The sequence below is a fragment of the Malaclemys terrapin genome, chromosome 7 (assembly GCF_027887155.1).
Source record: "Malaclemys terrapin pileata isolate rMalTer1 chromosome 7, rMalTer1.hap1, whole genome shotgun sequence".
NCBI classification, from domain to species: Eukaryota; Metazoa; Chordata; order Testudines; family Emydidae; genus Malaclemys; species Malaclemys terrapin.
Genome location: NC_071511.1, coordinates 93,060,895 through 93,082,712, shown reverse-complemented (window position 1 = coordinate 93,082,712; position 21,818 = coordinate 93,060,895). Strand labels below are relative to the sequence as shown.

Below are 21,818 nucleotides of genomic sequence, written 5' to 3'. Positions count from 1 at the left end.
GTGGACATACACAATAGACTGTATAAAATCGACTTCTAAAAAAATCAACTTCTATAAAATTGACCTAATTTCGTAGAGTAGACATACCCTTAGTGGGTCAGAGGCCTCGTTGGGATGACCACGCAGAAAAACCACTTCTACTTGGCAAGGTAAGTTGCTCTAGTAGATGGTTTCCTACTACCTAGTAATACCTTGTGGACTTGTTCCGAACAGGCCAGCTCTGCTTGGTTTAACCATGGAGCTTCCACGTGGTCAGGTGGAGGGCCTCGTGGTTTGGGGGGAGCAGTCGGCTGTGATCTTTTGAGATCAGGTCTGGGAGGGGAGGGAGCAGCATCAGGGTCGCAACTGACAGATCGAATAACGTGCCGAACCAGTGCTGGCGTGGTCATGCTGGGGCTATAAGAATAACCTTTGTTCTGTCCTGCTTGAATTTGAGTAAGACTTTGTGCACAAGAGGAATGGGAGGAAATGCACAGAGCAGGTGCTTTGTCCAAGGGAGCAGGACGGCATCTATGAATGAGCCTGGGCTGCGCCCAGGTTAGAGAGCAAAACTGCTGAAACTTCCTGTTTTGCTTGGTTGCAAATAGGTCTATGAGAGGAGTCCCTCCTCCCCCACTGCTGGAAGATGGTCCTAGCTATAATTGGGGCAAAGGGATCTGCTGAGGTGACCTGCCAGATTGTTCCAGGCGCCCAGAAGGTGAGAAGCTTTGAGGTGGATCAGGTGCTTAATGCAGAATTCCCACAAGTGAATGGCCTCTTGACACAGGAGAAAGAGCATGCCCCCCACCTGTCTGTTGATATAAAACATGGCTTCCGTGTTGCCTGTAAGGACTCAGAGTTCTGAGGTGCTCGACCTGAGGCTCCCCCCCACCCCGACTTAGCTCGGATGCATCCGAGCTTAGGGATACTTAGGGTTGGGGACTGATAAAGGGAATGCCTAAGCCAACCAACCAGGGGTCCTGCCACCAATCTAGAGAGGTAAGGACCTGGACAGGAACTGCAAGCACTGAGTCCAAATGACGATGGTTTGGCAAGTATGCTAAGGCCACCCACACTTCAAGGGGTCTGATGCACAGTCTTGCCTGCTTACCATATATGTGTACACAGCCATATTAATAGTCTGAGGCAGAAACGGGCTGTCATGATGGGCAGACCTTGACCTGCGATATCAGGGATGACATTGTTGGATAGTGAGCCTCTGGGAGGAAGACTCTGGCCGAGGTGGAATCGAGCACTGCACCAATAAAACTATCCTCTAAATGGGGATAAGCATTGACTTCTAATTTATCAGCAGGCCCAGTGCTTGGAAGTTAGCTTGGATCAGGTGGATGCCAGCTCTCACCTAGGCCTCGGGACCAGCCCTTGATCAGCCAGTCGTCAAGATAAGGGTAGACTGGCACCCCTTGCCTTCTGAAGAAGGCTGCCACTACTGCCAGGCATTTTGTGAATACTTGAGGGGCTGCCGCCAGGCCAAAGAGGAGGATGGGGAACTGGTAGTGGGTCTGGTTCATGACAAAATCTGAGAAATCTTTTGTGACCCCAAAATATGGAGATGTGAAAATAGGCATCTTAAGTCAAGGGCTGTGTACCAGTCCCCTGGATCCAGGAAGGGAATAATGGAGGCCAGGGAGGCCAAGCAGAACTTCAGCATCCTGAGATAAGTTTTGAGGAAATGCAGATCTAGGTTGGGTCAGAGATGCCCTTTGGCCTTCGGGATTAGGAAATAATGGGAGTAAAACCCTTTCCCTCTCAAGCATCTCCTCCACAGCCCCTACTCTGGGCTAAAACTGCTCATAAGAAGAGTCCCTGAAGAGGGACGAGGAAAGGAGGTGGGAAGGAGGGACTGAAATAAACTGAAGAGTGTAACCTTCCTCCACCATACTCAGTACCGCGGTCTAAAGTGATGAGGGACCATGCCAGGCTGAAGTGGGAGAGATAGATTGAAAACAAAAAGGGGGCAGTATCCACTACAAAAATCTGGTATAGTGTCCTTGGACACCACATCAAAAGTTCTGCTTGGAGCCTCCCGAGTATCTGTGAGGACTCGGTAGAGAGGCTGAAGCGGGGGTGGGTAGATGTCTGTGTTTATGCCCGTTTTGCTTCTTAAACAGGTCCTGGTGTGGCGGCGAAGCCAAGAAGTGGACCGATTGTTGAGGCCTGAAGTGTTTCCTCAAAGGCACTACAGCATATGAATCCTTCCGGCTGTGAAGCTTCACATCCGTTTGCTCAGAGAAGAGCAAGTGCCTTCAAACAGAAGGTCCTGGATGGGTTGTTGGATCTCCACTGGGTGACCGGAGGACTGGAGCCAAGAGCATCTGTGCATGATCACGGCAGATGCCATGGAACTAGCCACCGAATCTGCCGCATCCAGAGTGGCCTGTAGGGAGGCCCTGGCCAGAGACTTCCCTTCCTCCACCACAGCAGAGAACTGCCTGGGCTCCTGGGGAAGAGTCCTTGAACTTCATCATTGACTCCCAGACATTAAAACCGTATCTCCCCAGCAACACCTGCTGGTTGGAGATGCGGAGCTGTAGATCCCCTATAGTATAAACTTTTCTACCAAAAAGGTCTAGTCTCTGTGTCCCTTGCTTTGAAAGTTTCTCCTTGCTGTCCCTCTCATTGGCTGCCAAGACCACCAGGGACCCCACAGGGGGATGGGAGTACAAGTACTCATAGCCCTGGGCAGAGAGAAATTACTTCTTTTCGGCCCTGGGAGAATGGGGTTTGCCACAAGGCCTTAACCAGTCCCATAAGTGCCTAATTGAGGGGGAGGGCCACTTTTGCTGGGCCTGCAGCGGACAGGCAGCAGAAGGGTTCTTTGATTACCTCCACCTACAGCCCAAGGATCGATACCACACTTTTTAACAGCTCCTGGTGAGCTGAGAAGTCATTGTGGGTGGGGTCGGGGAAGGGATACATGTGTCCCAAACACTGCCTCATCTGAGGAGGAGGAGGAAGAGACCAACACCGCCAGGGAGTCCTCTTCCTTGCCTTCTACACCAACTGGGTCCTGTAGATCTAGGTCCTGAGGCTCAGTACTGGGCTTGGTACTGGAGTCGAGGTCAGGTGCCGGTTGTAGGGATGGGAGCATTCTTCTTTCTGAGGCTATGGAGTATGAGTATCTGGAAGAGGGCCCTTGAATATGGGGACACCCCCAAGGGTTCCAAAATGGCCATTGCATCTGCATAGGCCAGTGCCCACTGTGCCAAGTACTCGGCAGTACCTCTGTGTCTGGGTCCATCAACTGGCAGGGCTGCCCAGGGCGGAACTGGCTGACGAGCCTTCCTCCGGAGACCATGGAGGGACAGTACCGATCGGTCTGGGGAACAGTGCCGAAGTGGGAAGACCTGTGTCAAGGCAGGCAGTCCCTCTAGACAGTACCAAAGGCAGGAGTGGCAGAAGCTCCCTAAAAGTGTGGGGAGCCACTGAACTGTGGCTCTGCCCCCTTGCTGCTCCTTCTTCCCAAGCTCTCGCACCACACCTTCTCTCTATGCCTCCACCGTAATATTGTCTATTCCCCCAAGGCCTTGCCCTCGCACTGTCCTTTCCCCCAAGGCCCTGCTCCTTCCCCTGAGGCTCCGCCTCTGCACTGCCTCTTCCTGAGGCCCTTCCCCAGTTTGCTCCTCTCCACCCCTTCCCCCTTACAGCTGGCAAAGTTGACAATAATTGTCTTAGTCACCCATTTTCCCCCCTTGACGGTCATTTGGTAATTTAAGTAAAAATATTTCTCAGCTCGGTAAGTACTGGATTGGACTGAAAAAGCTTTAGATGTAGTTTAAGCTGTACACAATCAGCATTTTCCATCTGGGAATTTATATGTTACAGTGCTAGATGCAGAGGGAGATGGATGTTTGTGAAATCCCCCCAGCTTTGGGAGCCAGATTTTTCCTTCTGTAACTGCAAAAATCAATAATGCTCCTTGAAGAGTTGTTCACCACACAGGAAATGTAAAGCAAACTGAAGTAAAATTCTCAGCAATTGTGGTTTAATACAGATTAAAAATCATCATATGAAAAATAGCACTCTTTAAACAGGAAATAAAAATATGAACTTATTGAACGTTGCTATGTAATCATCGTTGAGTTGATGCACAAGAGCTGCTACACTGATGAAAACACAAGGAAAATAAACTTGAATGGAATAGAAATAGCATGTTTATTTACAGTGAGACAATACACATGTTCAGGATTTAAGTCTACTGAAGAAAAATATTTCTCACAATATTATTTATATTTCCATAGTGCCTAGGAGCCTTAATCATGGAGCAGGACTCCACTGTGCTAGGAGCTATACAAAAAACAGATGTTTAAGCATCAAATTTCTGGGGATACAAAAGACAAGAGCAAGAAAACGACTCATTTTTCCTTAAGACATTATTGCAATTATTTTAAGAGACTGGCTCCTGTCACGATTAGGGACCTACCAAATTCACACTGTGAATAACATGTCACGGACTGTGTAATCAGTCCTCTCCTCTGAAATCTAGCTATTGGAGGGGAAGGGAATAGCTGGGAGTTCCCAAGCCCGGGGCTCCTACCAGGCCTCCGGCTCCAGCTGCTAGTCTTGGCCAGGCTGGGGAGGAACAGGACTTGCTCTTCCCCTACACAGCCACTTGGGGAAAGTGTGTGTGTGGGGGGGGGGGTGAGAAGGGAGGGGGGGAAGAGGGGAGTGAGACCCACATCTGGGTACCTACCCCAGCTGCAGGAAGCGCCAGGACTGGGCAGCTGTAGGAAGTTGATGGAGTTGGGGCTGATCTCCCCTGTGCTGCTGAGAGCACTCCAGCCGGGGGCTCCTAGCTGCTAGTTCTGGCCAGGTTGGGGAGGGACAAGACTTGCTCTTCCCCTGCAGGGCTGCACTCATGGGGGGGAGGGGGGAAATCAGACCCAATTCCAGATACCTACCCTGTGCTGCTGGGAGCACCCTGCAGCACAGGGGAGGAATCCACCTCAACCTCCAGCATCCTCCTGTGGCTACAGGAAGCTCCGGGGCTGCTGCCCAGTCCTGGAGCTTCCTGCAGCCACGGGAGATACCTGGAAGCAGGTCTGATCTGCCCAGAGAGTGGCTGTGCTGGGGAAGAGCAAGTCCTGTCCCTCCCCAACCTGGCCAGAACTAGCAGCTAGGAGCCCCCGGCTAGGGCACTCCCAGCAGCACGGGGGAGATCAGACCCATCTCCACCTCTAGGAACCTCCTGCAGCTGCAGGAAGCTCCGGGGGTGTTGCCTTAAGAGCCCAGAAGTGAGGGTGGCAATCCCATGACCCCCCACAACAGCTTTGTGACCCCCTCCACAACCTCAGTTACAACACCATGAAATTTCAGATGTAAACCTCTGAAAACATGGAAGTGATTAATTTTCAAATCCTATGGCTGTGAAATTGACCAGAATGGACTGTGAATTTGGAAAGGCCCTAGTCACGATAGTTAGTTATTCTAATTCTTTAAATTGCATTTCACTCCTTTAAGTTATATATCAGAAATATTAATATAGTCTGTTAGAAGTTTAAATTGGAATACTATTATCATTTCAAATAAGACCCCCATAAAGATCAGTAAATACAATGCACTTCAAAATACAAATTGAAAAATAAAGTTATTGGTTAATATGTAGGTAATCTACATCAACCCCCACTTCAAGGCTTACATTAACCAGAGAAAGAAATCAAGGTGATTATGCAAATATAAAATTTCAAATAAAGTAGTTACTAACTGTATTTGCGGGAGATTGCAGTAGTTGCCAGAGACCTTCGTGTAGTTAATGTTGCTGACAGAGCTACTGAGATAGATCTCTATTTATCAAATAGGGTGAGACTTTTCATACTTCATAGTACTAAAAGATTTGGCCAAAAAGCCAATTATTTTCATCCAAGCACTTACAGTACCACGGCAAATACATACCACATACAGCAAAAAATATTGGACAACTTTATGCTAGCCAGAATTACAGTGTTGAGATTCACTGTTTATCATGAAAAATTAAGAGGTGGTCAGCTAAAAGATGCCAGAAAGATTACTAAGAATAGTTTGAAGCTAGAGCAAAGACTGTTTCAAGTATTCAATAGTAGCATTAAATATAATACATCCAATGTTGTAATCAGAGTGTTTTTGATTGCAGAATGATTGCAAACCGAGGCTTCATCTGATAAGTAAAACATATCTACAGTGTTATTTTTTTTTTTAATAGTAAAATCTTGGCAAAGTAACAAATTAGTTTTGCTCATACCTCTCCAGAAACAAGGAGTACCTTGCATCAGCACAAGTAAGGTCTCAAATGCATAACTTAGAAAGCTTGCCAAAGGGAAAAGATTATTCAAGTCATAGTGAATACTGCAGGATTAAGGTTCCAATCATGTAATTGCAACAAGGCAAAGCAGTCTACCTTTGCATTGCTGAGAGCAGGACTAGTGCCCAACTGTGTAATGGAGCACACTTACCATCTTTCTTAGTTTCCTTTTTCATTTAATATACAACAAGTTTATTTTAAAATTACTAGGTTACACCAAAATAACCCAATCCAAGTTAAAATCTTAAGGAGCAGTTACAATGTTCGTGTAGTACATTTTCAAAATATGCATTTGCATCTGTAACCTTTTACTAGAATTTGCTAAATTAAATCCACTATCTGAAATAATCAGCTCCAAAAATATACATTTGATTATGCCAAACGAGTAACTCAAGCTACAGTTTTCCAAAACACCTTACACGTAATACAGCAGAACCAAACTTGCACAATTTCAATTATTCAAACTGATTTTCCACCCAGCACATTGACTCACTGGCAGACACTACTGAATTGTCCTCAGCTGAAAAACAGAACCCATCTCTGCTTCCCCTTATGCATGCCAAAAAACCCCAAAAAACCTCCATGCACTACAGTGGATGGGACTACTCAATAGTACCTCCATCTTGGAGCAAAATTAAGTGAATGAGAAAGGTAGCTGCTTTAGTTATAGGAGGCTTATGTCCAATGGGTTTGTGTACAGACTCCAGTTTTGTCATCTTAGCCCTTTTAATAAACTTCATGGGTGAAATCCTGGCTCCTAGAAGTGGAAAAAACTTCCACTGACTTCAGTGGGGCCAACATTTCACCCCATAAGGTTCAAAACCAGAACATATTCTCATTAAAACAAGGTGACTCATTCCTGGAAATAGAAGATTATTTGTTTCAGGGTGGCTTTTCACGATTCCTTATGGTTACTTTGTATTTAAACTAGGTGTGTTTAGAAAAAGTTTAATTCTTCATAGCTTTTCTCCCCACTTGCTCCTGCAGTAAAGCCCATAATAACGAGTATTATGAAAAGGATTATGACAATAAACTGAAGTCATATACTACTATAGCTTCAATATAGGACCAAGCAAGAGAAAAAGCTGAGACGAAGATGGACATAAAACAGAAAAGTTCATACAAATACTGACAGAGTTCATTTCTTTGCCACATTTGCTTCAGTATGAATGCCGTTCCTTATCCATCCTATCAGTACTTGATTCACTTAAAAGATAACTGCCGTGATTTAGCTTTACTAAGGTACTAATATTTCACTAAGAATGTATTGAAGACTTTTCCAAATGTTTAGAAATACCTACCGTTTTAGCAATTCCATTTAGTGATAAACCATTATCCCTTCATTGAGACTGTCATATTTATAATACACTATTGTACTGCCCAGCATAATGCTAAGGCTTGTAAAACAGATTGAAACGATAAAAATATAGGTATGGTTCCATTAAAAAGTATTAAAATCAAATAATGTCAACGTTATTTTGAGTTCAAATTTTATTTTCCAAAAAGTTATTTTATCATCTGATTTGATCCTACTCATTCAATTAACCAATATGACTTGCGAACAACAGACCACACGAGCAAAATCTTCAAGAGCACCTATGTGAAACAGTGGTATTTAGGCACTTAGAATTTTATTTCTTATAACTTTGCAACTGCTTGAGTTTCATTGGTTTCTAATAGATCTTGACATTTCTCAATATGATCTGCCTAATGAGACAACCATGATAATGGTTTCTATTTGACTGTTTTCATTATCTGTATTCTATTTCAGACATTTACTCTTTGTAATTATCTGCATTTATTACATTTTTCAGAGGCAAATAATCCTACTTCAATACAGGTACAATCTCCTTTAAAAATTAGCAATACTACACTCAGGGAACAAGTAGTCCATTCTTTTAGAATAAAAGTCCTGTTTCAAGGATTGGCTGGCACATAGGCAGGGGGTACATCTCCACTCCACTTGGGAGTGTGCTTCCCAGCTCAGGTAGACAGACCATGTCAGCTCTGCTCGAGCTGCACGGAAAAAAACATCAGTGTAGCTGAAGGCAGCACAGGTGGTAGCTTGGGCTAGCCAAACGTGTATGAATCCAGGATGTCCAGTGGGTTAGTACTCAGGTGGTTAGCCAGAGCTGCCACCCAAGCTACTCTTGGCTACACCACTGTTTAGCACACTAGCTCAAGTGTAACTAGCGTACGTCTGTCGACCCGAGTAGGGAAGGACACTCCCAGCTGCAAAGTAGACATACCCAAAAAAGCCCAAGCTTTTGGGTAGCATTGATAGCACTTGGCTCCAGAATAATAGTAAAAATCTCTGCCTGATAGTTATTATACTATATCATCACCACCACTTGTCAGAGGATGAGGAAATCCAGTCTGAATGGGGCCAAACATGCAATATTTGTATGCCTTAACCTGAACTGTTAAACAAAAACAGTATGAAATTGAAGGAGACCTATAAGGCTGGCAGAGGATTGGTACATCTTCCAGAGCAATGGCCACTGCACGGCTTCAGAAAATTCAGGACATGCTTCCCTCAGTGACCAATTAGCTCTGGCAGATAGGCTGAAGAAGGCTTTATGCCATGGAAATTCAACCCCCTGCGTCTTTTTGGTTGGACAATACCCATGGGGGCACTATCCAAGGAAGTTGCTATGCTCAGAAGAGTGCAGGAATTAGAATCATGGCTGACTCCTGCCCAGACAGTGGTTGGGGAGAAAGCACTTTGCACCCTTTCCTTATTGAACCTTGAAAGGGCAGCCAACATCTAGCTGTAAAAATAAGCAAATAGGAGAGGGTCATTTTATGCCTGTGACATCAGAGAAACACTAAGAAACAGAAGAAAGGATAGAGCGAGGGAGACAGATGAGAGGGAAATGCCATCAGTCCCACTAAGTGCCATTCTGGTAAGCTAAAGTGTCCTGGTCCTCTAAACTTATCTACTGTGCAAGCTCAAAAACCAGGAATAATATAAATAATTATATATTAATGCATATAAATGTATAAATATACTTTACCTTGCATCTTCATATTTGTAACAAATGCTTATCCCAATAGTCAGGTTAATTAAAGAAATGATTTTCAAAATTGTGCTCATGCAATAGAGACAATATATACTTAGACTTTTAAGAAATTCCTGAATTAAGACATAGGAATAAGCATTTATTATTAGTTTGGAGATGCAAGATGAGAATGTGAATATATGAGCAGGAAATAAAAAACCAACACTGATGAGAAACACTTGTTCACCACACATACCAAACTGCATACCAGAAATCAATTTCCATGATATTTGTTCTATTCTTCTCCCTCAAAGTTCATCAGTGGAAGTATTATTAGTTTTTGATAATTCACATTCTTCACTGAAGTGGCAGTTTTGAAGGATGTCCTTATAATGGTTCTTCAGATCTGTGTACAGAGAGACAGTTTCCTCCGAGTGAGGAAATGGCAGCAGCTTTTCATTCAACAGTATCTGTACTTGGTACTCCTCCTCAGGGGTCTTAGCTTGGTCACAGTGATAAAGCACAAATATCAGGTTTGAGGCATAAGGCACAATGCGACCACTACGAAACTTCCGATGCATTTGTTTTTTGTAATTGTTAGCAGCAAGGGGCTCCTCATCCTTGAAGAAACCCATTAGAGCAAGCAGTGGCTGAAGGGTCTCTGCATGTCCAAATTGCAGGATTACAGGTGAAGAAATGGGCATGGAACTAGAAAACATAAAAAGTGAAGAATAAGCATCTGTGTTTAAAAGCAAACACTAGTGTACCGTACAGTTGTTAGCAAAGAGTAGATTATTTTAAACATTTGTTTTACACTGGCGTTTACTAAAAACACGTTTGGAATCAAAGGTGTCTAACTATCTGAAACACATTTTAAAATGTTTTTTTAAATAAAAGTGGATTTTGTAACAAAACTAATTGTGCTTTTAAAAAAATTAGCTGTATTCTACCTATTATAGTACTATTACTATCAATTAATTGCTAAGTAGTAACCCAAAGTCTTAGTACACAAACAAAACGACAACGTATTTGGCATTACTGAAATACTCAGATGACTGAAATATTAGTATAGATGGGCATAGCCTGTTCAGAAAGGACAGGCACGGAAAAAAGAGAGGAAGGTTGCATTACATACTACGACACTTGCTCTGATGTCTGGTGAAAAGCAAGCCGGTTGAAAAGCTTTTGGTGAAGATAAAGGGGGGAAAAAAAAAAAAAACCCCACACAGGGACAATGTCATGGTAGGGATCTACTAGAAGGCCACCAAATCAGGAAGAAGAAGTGGATCAAGCATTTTTAGAATAAACAACAGAAGTATCCAAAGCACAGGACCTAGTGATAATGGAGGACATTAGCTGCCCAAATATTTGTTGAAAAAAAAAATATATGGCAGGACACAGATTGCCCAACAAGTTTTTAGAATGTACTGCAGACAGCATTTTTGTTTCAGAAGGTAGAGGAAGCAAATAGGGGCTGGTTATTTTAGATTTTATTCTGACAAATAGGGGGAACTGGTTGAGAATCTAAAGGTGGAAGGCAACTTGCGTTAAAGTGACCCCCCCCCCCCAAAAGTTCATGATTCTGAGGAAAGAGTGAGAAAAATCAGGGAATTGGTAGGCATGGTCACATGGGACAGAAATCTATGGAAAAAGGAGTCCAGGAGAGGTGGCAGTTTCTAAGAGATACACAACAATAAATGCACAACAGCAAATTGTCCCAAGGTGGAGGAAAGATAAGAAGAACAGTAAGAACAATGACTACATCAGGTGCTTTTTAATAACTTGAAAGTCAAAGCAATTGTACAAACGGGAAACAAGGACAAGAACATACAAGGGAAAGTAAAAAATAATAGCACAAACATGTAGGGACAAAATTACCTTCACAACTTGTTGATTTTAGGCCAATTTTCCAAAATGAAATTAAATAAAGACAAGTGCAAAGTACTATACTTAGGAAGGAAAAATACAATGCACAAATACAAAACAGAGAAGACCTGGCTAGGCAACTGTTCTGCAGAAAAGGATCTGGGGTTATAGTAGATCACAAATTGAATATGAGGGGGATGTAGTGGAAAAAAAACGATATACATCCATAATATCAGATTCTGTGATCGTGTATCATGCTAAAAAACGGGGAATTATGTTTAGCTCACTGCAGCCATTCACAACTACTACTACCAAGGAAACATTTAGTCTTCTTGCAGATGCTATTGCCTTATTCTATCTCTACTTTCATTATGCAGAGACATCATGCACATTTTCTAACGGAAGGCTGGATTGTGACCAGAGGTGGGAAGAAATTCAAAAAAGGATGCATGGAACTTTTCCACCTTTGCACATCTGTAAAGGGGTCAGGCATAGTCATAATGAGGAGCATAGGTACTGCTCCGTGATAAAACTCCTGAGGACACTAGATAGCCAAAAAGAACGCACCATCTCAAGAGTAGGAAAATAAGAACCAACCATAAAAGGAGCTTAAAAAAAAAAAAAATCTAGATGGAAGGAAGATTGGCAATGTCCACTTTACAATTGCATCTGCCAGTCTCTCCCAGACTTACAGGGCCAGCAGCTAGAGGAGGATGCTAGAAAAGACTCCTGTAAAAGACAAAAACAAAAAAGTGAACCTAAGAAGTGAGAGAAGGTACTATAGCTTTTTCCAAGGGCCATGAATGTAGGTGGAAGACGTCCACACTGATATGAAATTGGATAACGTCCAGCACCAGTGAGTTAATTCAAATCCTCCCAAAAAAATGGAACGAAAAATTCACAGCAACTTATGCCAAACTTTGCTACTTTTTTTTTTTAAAAAGCAAAACAAAACAAGATACTTCTCCAGTTAGTTCCTTTTTGAGGTAGGAGAATTCCGTTACTACAAATGGTAAAGGCAGGGCATAGTTACAACCTCAAGTGCTGTATAGGGCTAATTTATATAACTCTTCTATAGTGATGTGCACCTATATATATTTTCTTGGAAGTAGATCATTAGGGAGTCAATTTCACCACTATGAAGACTGCCACTATAATGACAAGACACTGCTGATTTCCTTAAAGGAGTTATTTATATGAGGCTGTATAAAATTATGTACTATAAATGTAAATTAACCTTGTTTAAGCAAATCTAATCATGGATTCAGTTCTATACAAAACAATATCTATATACCTTATGATCAATAGTTTAATAAAGCTAGAACCAAAAATGTTATTAACAATTCTTTCTATGCACTGTTTAGTAGCATAGATTAACAGAATTCAGTTCATGAGCCAATTGGAATCTTGGCTGACTTCTGGGGTCGTGGGTTTAACCTCTGCAGAAGTTTCTCCATCTGTAAAATGGTAATAATTCCTACTGTATATACTACCTCTAATAAGCAGTAAGGTACACATATGCTGAATGGGAAAATTATGTCCTAAGTGCCAAAAATCACTTCCAGCTACAGAGATAGACAGCAGCTCAGGAAAAATGCTGTCTTCTACCACACAGGTTGAAACTTTGTTCCCTAGAAGTTGTGGGTAAGCTCTCCCCCTTTGTCAGGTGCAGCAATCCTCCTCCAAAGATCATCTCCTTATTGTCAAGAAAGATAAAGTCCTCCTATTGACACCATCTGCAGAGTTTTCCATTGACCTCCAGGATGTATCCGTCCTTACCCGGGCCTTTACCCTCAATTGGAAGGACTGATGAGACCACCACCTGCGTACCTGATTCCTTAACCCTCGCTCCCAGATTCTTGCAGTCACTACTGGTCTGATCAGTCACATGGGATGAATAACATGGGGTAGTGGTCAGAAGGCCAGGCAAGCCTCAGCAACCTTTCCATGATGCCTCGGATTTGGGCTCCAGGGAGAAACCACATATTCTGGGATATCAGCTTGGCAGATGGATGCCTTCATGTCCTTCTGAAGGATATCTCGACCATCACCACCCTTCTTCCGAGTGTGATTTATATACTTGTTAGATAATGGTGTGCACTTACACAGATAATTGCATTTGAAAGCATCATAGGGATGGGAAATTCACCCCCATGCAAACTGCCAATAAAATGCCTATGTACTCCTGAACTCCTCAAAATAAAGGACCAGGAGGGTATTCTTCATCCTCACAAATCCAGTGATTTGCATCTGATCATGTGTAAATGAAGTCCAGTAAATTATAAATACCTGGATTTTTTGTTGTAGCAGCTAAGATCATGATGCTGCAAACTGCCTTGTGTGGGTGAACCCCTGTACCTCTACACAGCCCCAGTGACTTTAATGGGGCATCATACTGGTATAAGTCCACAAGCACAAAGCCCCATTGCAAGGTTTGAGCTATACAGATTTACTGCAGAACTAAAATGAAAACAAGGCTAAAAAGACAGTTAGAAATAGTGCAGCACAATCATGAAGTTTATTCAACCCTGAAAAGATTTAGAAGGGACTTAACTGAAGTACTGAAGATGATTAAACGTGGATAACAAAATCTTAGACAAGAGAGATTGAAAAGGCCTATTAGATCATCTAAACCATCCCCATCCAACACAGGATCATTCCCTAATATACACTTCCTAGTGCTATATCTAGTTGAGTTTTAGAAGTGCCAAAAAAAAAAAAAAAGGGCTTCTACTACCAGAAGTTTGTTCAGATATTCAGTTTAGCTGTCCCATTTTAATTATTTTTAATATCCCCTGTATTACCCTGAACAATTTTTTCTTCTTTGTGTTTAACCTTTTAAATACAAAGTTTTTAGCATCTCACTTCTACCTTCCTATCCAACTACAAGGATTTTGCTCCTTTTTTCCGTCCCACAGCAATATTGCCTTCTATTTATTTCTGTTGATCATTCTTATTCAGTTTGTCAATATCTTTCTGGTACTGCGGTGCCCAGAAAATAATACAACATATCAGGTTCTCTCACCTAGGACAGAAAGCAGGACACATACAATACCTAAACAAAACCTGAAGGAAATACTCCATTCTCCAAAATAAGCTACATTAACTGTCCTACAATTCACCAGACAATACTGACAGACAAATGTATTTAAAAATTTATCTTGGAACATAGAGTACTTGTAAGTCTAAATTCAATTGAATTCCAGCTAGGCAACATTTCCTGTGTCCTTTTCAACCATGGAAACATTTTGTAATCCCATTCCCCAATAATACAGCATGCCCCCAAATCAAGCTTCTCTACCCAAATTTGTTCTTTATAAAACCACATTGCTTATTGCTCAGGATTTTATCCTGCAGATGATTAGGTCTGTCGCTGAATATTTATTCCATTCCATTCCAATAAAGAGGCTCAAGTTTATATATATTATATACACACACATAGGACAATAGAGGTCAGGATGACAACTTTCCTTTTTCAAGATCACAAAATTTGTTTCCCTCCATTTTCTGGTACTTTACTAGCTCTTCTTGACTCCCCATGATCTGGGATTGGATAGTGACCTGCCCCTTACCTCCGTGTAAGAACTGTATCATCCTAGGAGGATCCCTGGTTCTTACTTTTTGCTGGAAGATATAAGTTACTGAAGCACCACATGGACTGCTTCCTCCTCACACCAACTTGGCTTAGCTGGCCAGTGTGTTATGGGAGAAAAGGGAAAGGGTCACTATGTATCTGCCACTCCCCTTACCCCAAGCTCATGGAGCATCACCCCAGAGCCTATGCCTCCCCACTTGTCCTCACACCCAAAATCATAAACCAAGCAGGCCCGTCAGGGAGTGGGGCTCAATCTTTTACTCTGTGTGGTCACGTAACGGCCAGCAATAATCTTATCCTCGGAAGCTTCTCTGGTCAATTCCCTTAGTATTCAAGAATACTCGTCACCTGGACTGGCTCATTTGTATGTGTTTAAAGTTTTCCAAGCATTCCCTCACCTATTTTTAACATCACTATTCTTATAAGATTGTACATTTAAAAAATATATTTCCTGCTAAAATGCTACTATCCAGTCCCATGCTCAGTCTATTAGACCCTACCACCTTTACCACCTCTGCTGCTGATACATCCTTTGGGACGGTGGTCTTTCAAACAACTCTGCTCTCTGCATCCTTGAACCATCCTCCTTCTTAAGTACAACTTGTCAGTCACCCACAGTAGACTACACATAGGGACCAGCACTCAAAGAAGAGGTTACTTACTTTATAGTGACTCTGGGTTCTTCAAGATGTGTGGTCTCTCCATATTCTACTATTCACCCTCTTCCTCATCTGCTTTAGGCCATAGTTGGATTTACGGTACAGACAGGACTGGAGAGGCAATTGGCCCACCCCACCCTTTATCTGTTCAGTTGGAGGCACGAGGAAGGTAAGGACAAAGGCGTGGGTCAATGGACACTGCTTGAAAAATTCTCTAACTCTGGGTGCATGGATGTGTATCCCCACAGTGGAATACACATAAAGATCAGCACTTGAACAAGTTATGACACAAGAAGAGTTAAGAAAAAACCCCAGTAGTGAAAATCTTCTCATTGTCTAAATTTACCTTGAAATTTCCAGAAAAATTCTTCTATGATATAAAAATCACAAGCAAAATTTCAGGTATACCAGTATATTTTTGGCCAAGTTGTATGGGTGACATAGGGAAGGAAACAAATGCGACTTATCTCAACTTCAACTAGCATGTCTCCCTAATTGCATATGAAACCTCCAAATGACATTTTAGAAAGCAGAATGCATAAGAGGCCTATAGTGTCGGCCACAATACATCAATTGTTCATAGCAGAGCGCTTAGATTTTAAATCTTAAAATCCTTAATTATTTTCTATATAAACAAACTATTGTTCTCTTACAGGACCTGGAGTCACACTGTCACGAGGCTCCCTTAACAGTGACTTTCACTTCATAAACTGCCATTGAGAAATATGCTTCTTTAGAATTGCAAGTTAACATAAAAGCGTGAGCAATCAGAATTAAAAACTACTCAGCACAGAACTAATCCAACACCTGCTCATTGTCTTCTCTTACTAAGCTGATATTTTATGCTCTGTGAATGTTTAAACATCATCTTACTGGACAGATCAATTTACCTATGAGACACCTGTAGCTGTTTTCTTCCCTGAAAACATCAATAACTTAACTCAAAAATAGATCTTTCCTTATAAACCATATATTCATTGTTTATATATAATGGATCAAATGAAAATCCTCTATTTATGAAAACATAAGCCTTAGTAGGAGAATGATCATGTGACCATTTCCTTAAATAAAGCTCTTAATGTTACATAACACACTGATCAGCTGTCCCCTAATTTTTGCAAGCTTGTTAAATCCAATTATCAACTGCTTCCGTGACAAAGAAATAGTGCCTTTTCTTTAAAGTGTACTGGCAACCAATAAAAGAGTTACAGACGCTCCCCGGGTTACACAAACCCAACTTATGGAAAAAGTTCCATAACTTTTTTTTTTTTTTTTTGCGCGTAACTGTCGGGTATACGTCCCCGACTTACGCATAATTTGACTTACGCAAGGCATCTATCTCTCTACAATTCCTAAGGAAATAGGTGACATGGGATAGGAAGCCGCAGATCAATTGAAGCAGTAACATATTGCACATCTTATTATATTCAATCTTGGCCCTGCTCACAAAACAGAGTACCAGACTGCTACCTCTTGTGTTCATTTATCATGGCATCCAAAAGATGCATGCCATTTAACATTAATACAGAAAGAAAAAGAAAAAAAAGCAAACAGCTGCTGAACATTATGGCCATTTCTGCAAAGCACAAAAGCACACAATTTTTTTTTTTTTAATTAATTGGAGATATCCTATTTCCTAGATCTGGAAGGGACCTGGAAAGGTCATCAAGTCCAGCCCCCTGCCTTCACTAGCAGGACCAAGCAATGATTTTCGCCCCAGATCCCTAAGTGGCCCCCTCAAGGATTGAACTCACAACCCAGGGTTTAGCAGGCCAATGCTCAAACCACTGAGCTATCCCTCCCCATTATGTATCTTGCTCTTGGAGTAAGTTTTAAACTCAACCAAGCTATCTCGCAATTAATGCATAAAATCTGCAGGGTTTTACTGTCTAAATACAGTGATGCAAAGAAGTATTTCAACTTAGTTATGAATCCATATTTAATTACTGGCACACAAAAGTTTAGTCAAAAATATTGAAGCAATTCAGAGATTACTGTGCAAAGGAGATTGCTCATTTTTGATAGTCAACCCTCTAGCTATGCACTTGTACAACAGGGTAGGGGTCTAAACATCGTTCAAGAACCAACATAACGTTAAATCTAGATATTCTACGCTTGCATCTTCAGTTAACCTCACTTCATAACAGATGGAAAAATAACCCTATTAATTGAAAACATACTCCAACCAGTTCTCAAAACCAGTCTTTGATATCCACATCTGTAGAATATTATGGGAGGGCTAATTTTAAAAGGTGATAGAATGGCCTTATGGTAACTACCAAAGTACAGTAGCTGCATGTCAAGAAGTGCGATGTTACAGTCAGTTCCTGAAGACTCAAAAGTAGACCAAGACACGAAATTCTGGAGTGTCACACCTAAAGGAAAAATTGTGCAGTTCCAAGTTAAATACAACTTACTGCTCAAGACTAAGTTGTCTCGAGCCCATGGGAATCATAACACAGATTAAGAAGAGATTGAAATAATTACTGTCCTTGAATTAAACAGCAGACATAAGGTGAAGGAAAATTACAAAACAATTTTATTCCTAAATCTAAACCACTTTAAAACATCCTTAGGCCATAAAATGAATGATAGAAAAAGAGTTAATTCATACATATTTCAAGTAAAGGAAATGTGTTGTATGCAGAAAAAAAATACTATTTCAAAGCTAACTTATTTACCAAATATAAATCATTAGTTTTTAACTAAACATGCCTAGAATTTTAGCCAGCAGCTTCTCAGAGACCTGGATACATGTCTTTTTTTTTCCCCCAGTATCAGAGGGGTAGCCGTGTTTGTTGCTTTTTACAGATCCAGACTAAGGGTACGTCTATACTTACTTCCTGGTCCGGATGTAAGCGATCGATCTTCTGGGATCGATCCCGGAAGTGCTTGCCGTCGACGCCGGTACTCCAGCTCGGCGAGAGGAGCACGCGGCATCAACGGGGGGAGCCTGCCTGCCGCGTCTGGACCCGCGGTAAGTTCGGACTAAGGTACTTCGAATTCAGCTACGTTATTAACGTAGCTGAATTTGCATACCTTAGTCCGAAGTACCTTAGTCCGAACTTACCGCGGGTCCAGACACGGCAGGCAGGCTCCCCCGTCGATGCCGCGTGCTCCTCTCGACGAGCTGGAGTACCGGCGTCGACGGCAAGCACTTCCGAGATCGATTTATCGCGTCTAGACAAGACGCGATAAATTGATCCCAGATAATCTATCGCTTACATCCAGACCAGGAAGTAAGTATAGACGTAGCCTAACAGATGTATTGGAGCATAAGCTTCCGTGGGTGAATACCCACTTTGTCAGACCCACGAAAGCTTATGCTCCAATACATCTGTTAGTCTATAAAGTGCCACAGGACTCTGTTGCTTTTTTCCCCCCAGTGTTTCTGAGGATTTTCCAATACTACATTTTTAATCTTTTATGTCATACTAAAAGGCTTTCTGAGACAAGACTTCAACCTATTTTGTGTTAGGTAAGTTACCCCAACCTTTCATTACTCACTCTCATCACTCATTAAGTTAAAACAAACATTCTCTATGGTGCCTTAAAGCTCCCAAGAGAAATGGGAGCAGCTAGCTTTTTCAATAAAAAGGCCTTGTAAAGTGGTGTACTCACCACCTATAGCACCCCCATGTGTCAGGGTGTGATACTGTAAGAGGTCCACATCTCCGGTGCCTCCTTTTAGCTGTCTGCCTCTCACGAGGTCTTCCAGGGCTCAGCTCCCTGGCAAAGTCACAAAATCCAACCCCCATTTTGGGAGAACAAAAATATTCAAACGAAAGCCCTAACAAATCCAAAGTAGTAATTCTTCTTTGGTCCCTTTCAAGCCAAACTAGTTACTACTTCTCCAGCAGGATTCCCTACACTTCCTGCCTCACTCAGGGACTCCGGCAGTTAGCTATGGAGATCTCCTTCTTCCCAGTTAAAAGTCCTATCCCAGGACTTCTCCCATGGGAGTGTAACCTGTTGCTTGTGAGTTTCTACTATCCACTGTTGGCTTTAACTCACGGCTTCCCATACAGGAGTCTACTCTGCTCTCTGTGGGTTTCTTCTACCAGATCTCTCTTACTCCCTTCCCAGGAGCCAGAGTCTGTCAAGGTCTCCCTTGCCAAGGGACCTTGACTATTCTCTTGGGTTTCTCATTCACCCGGACAGAAGCCTATTCTACCTCCTGTGGACTCCTGCCAACATGTTGCAGAGCTTCTCTGGAGAGCTCCCTTTTCCCCTCCCCCTTCCTTTTAAGCATCTTTTCCTCCATAGTGTTCTAGCAGCCTCTTTCTAGCTCAGCCGCTCCATAAGATGAAGGGACACCACCTAGAGCACTTGATTAATCCCAAGTGTAGCCCACAGAGTCATCATGGGCTAGTTAGCCCCAATGCTCCTGACGTGCCATTCGCCCCATGACAGTCTTCCTGATTTACTTTCACAGAATTGTCCTATTGATTCAACTTTGGCACAATGGATATGGGAGTTACACAAGCAAAGAGATTTGAAACTGGTGTATCTCTGAGCAGAGATTAATTGTGTACAGTGGCCCAGGACCAAATACCAATAAACTACTGAAGAACAGAACACTTCAGACATTTAGTCTCACAATATTTTCCTCAAATCTAGACCTGACATTTGGATGAACATCTGAAACCAGATTCCACCTCAGACTAAAATATGCAAGATCATTAAAAATACTATAAGGAACGTTTTTTCTAAAATGGACGCAAGAGGTGTGGCTTCAGTCATTAAAGCAGTGGACTCCCACAAGATATTTCAAATGTAGGTGAAATTTACATTTAACAAAGCAGGAGGACAAGTCATTTTTAATTGTATGGGTATCACAAAAAGCAAATGCAAAAGTAGAAAAACGACTGAGGTTTGATTTTCTAAAATGATTAGTAAAGCAATGCAATAACCAGAACTGCCTGATAGCCTTGACAAAGTCTGAAAGCCTCTAATGAGCAGCAGTCACTCAATAATGGAGGGCTGTGGCTCTAAACAGGGTACACCTGATATGGTATCTGTTTTAAAAATGCAATTTACCTAAGGTCTTGGCTACACTGGCAATTCACAGCGCTGCACTTGCTGTGCTCAGGGGTGTGAAAACGCCCCCCCCCCCCCGAGAGCAGCAAGTGCAGCGCTGTAAAGCGCCAGTGTAATCAGCGCCTGCAGCACTGCACGCTCGCTCACAGCACTGCAAGCTACTCCCCTCGGAGAGGTGGAGAACTTGCAGCGCTGCGTGAGCTCTCTCGCAGCGCTGGCGGCGCGACTACACTCGCGCTTCATAGCGCTGCCGCGGCAGCGCTGTGAATCTGCAAGCGTAGCCAAGGCCTAAGAAAAAGGGCCTCCTTCATATTGACTTTAACAGGCTTCGTACCAGGACATAAGTCTCCCCATATCATTGGCCAAGGGAAAAAAGCCACATTATCCCAACTAGCAAATGACACAATCACGGGACTTTCAGACATACTATGAACTAGTTCATCAAGATTATTACAGCACTTGTGTCACAAAACTAAATAGAAACGCTGACCTAGAAACACGCCCCCCGCCCTTCTAGATCTTTTCTGAACTCACGGAACAAAGTTTTCTGCAGCTTTTGGAACAGGAATACATGCTAACTTCTGTTACTTCAGCTTGCGCAAATCTTTTGAAGCCACTAGATTAAAATCAAGCTGTTCAGAGAAAACTAAATATACTAACTGGAATTCTGATTTATGTACATAGCAGTTAAAAATACAGAAGCCCAACAACGAAAATTATGTAGAATTTTGTTGCCATATTTAAAAATGTTATGTATGTATTGACTAGAGAATGCAAGTTTTATCAGGAAGAATTTTCAAGGGATCTATTACATCTCATATTAAAAAGAAGCCCGTGAAAATACTTCACTTTTAAGTTGTGCTGAGATTTAAGAAAGGGAAAGAATTTTTAAACTAGACTTTTTTGCGCACGCTATTTCAAAATGGGAACAGCAGCACTCATTATGGGTAAGGTTCTGTCCATTCTAATCCTATTTGGTCATTTACAGTTTAAGAAAACTGGTTCTATCATTTACTAAGTCAGCGTTTCTCAAAGTGTGGGGTGCGAACCCATTTTGATGGGATCGTCAGGGCAGAAAGTCCCAGCCAGCAGCTCCGGGGGTGGTGGTGGATACAGTGGATTTCGTAGATATGATACTTCGGGGAGAATTCTGCGCCACTGCACATAATTCATGTCCCCTGTAGATTTCTTTGTTTCCCCACAGAAAAATTACTTTCCGATAGGGAAACAAAGGGTAAACTGCAATAGAAGTCACACACAACTCCCTAGCTGTGCATGTACATCGTTTCAGGCACATGGTGATTTACCTCTCCGCAGGCTGCTCCAGCAGAGACACCCCAGCAGGTGGCTCCTAGCCACCCCCAGAAACCTCCCGCCAG

General features: G+C 42.3%; 1 protein-coding gene across 5 annotated transcripts in view; it reads right to left on the bottom strand.

The window, feature by feature from the left end:
- Window positions 1-21,818, bottom strand: part of MINPP1 (multiple inositol-polyphosphate phosphatase 1) — a 79,358-nt gene that overhangs the window by 25,518 nt on the left and 32,022 nt on the right. For 2 of the 5 annotated variants that reach the window (XM_054035305.1, XM_054035306.1), the window contains exon 5: window positions 3,964-9,987. The exons of 2 other annotated variants lie outside the window; for them this stretch is intronic. In XM_054035305.1, coding sequence (XP_053891280.1) covers window positions 9,588-9,987 — 400 coding nt within the window. In that variant the 3' untranslated portion in view covers window positions 3,964-9,587. Of the gene's footprint in view, window positions 1-3,963; window positions 9,988-11,810; window positions 11,875-21,818 lie in introns of those variants that run through there. One more of the 5 variants, XM_054035311.1, reaches the window with a different exon arrangement.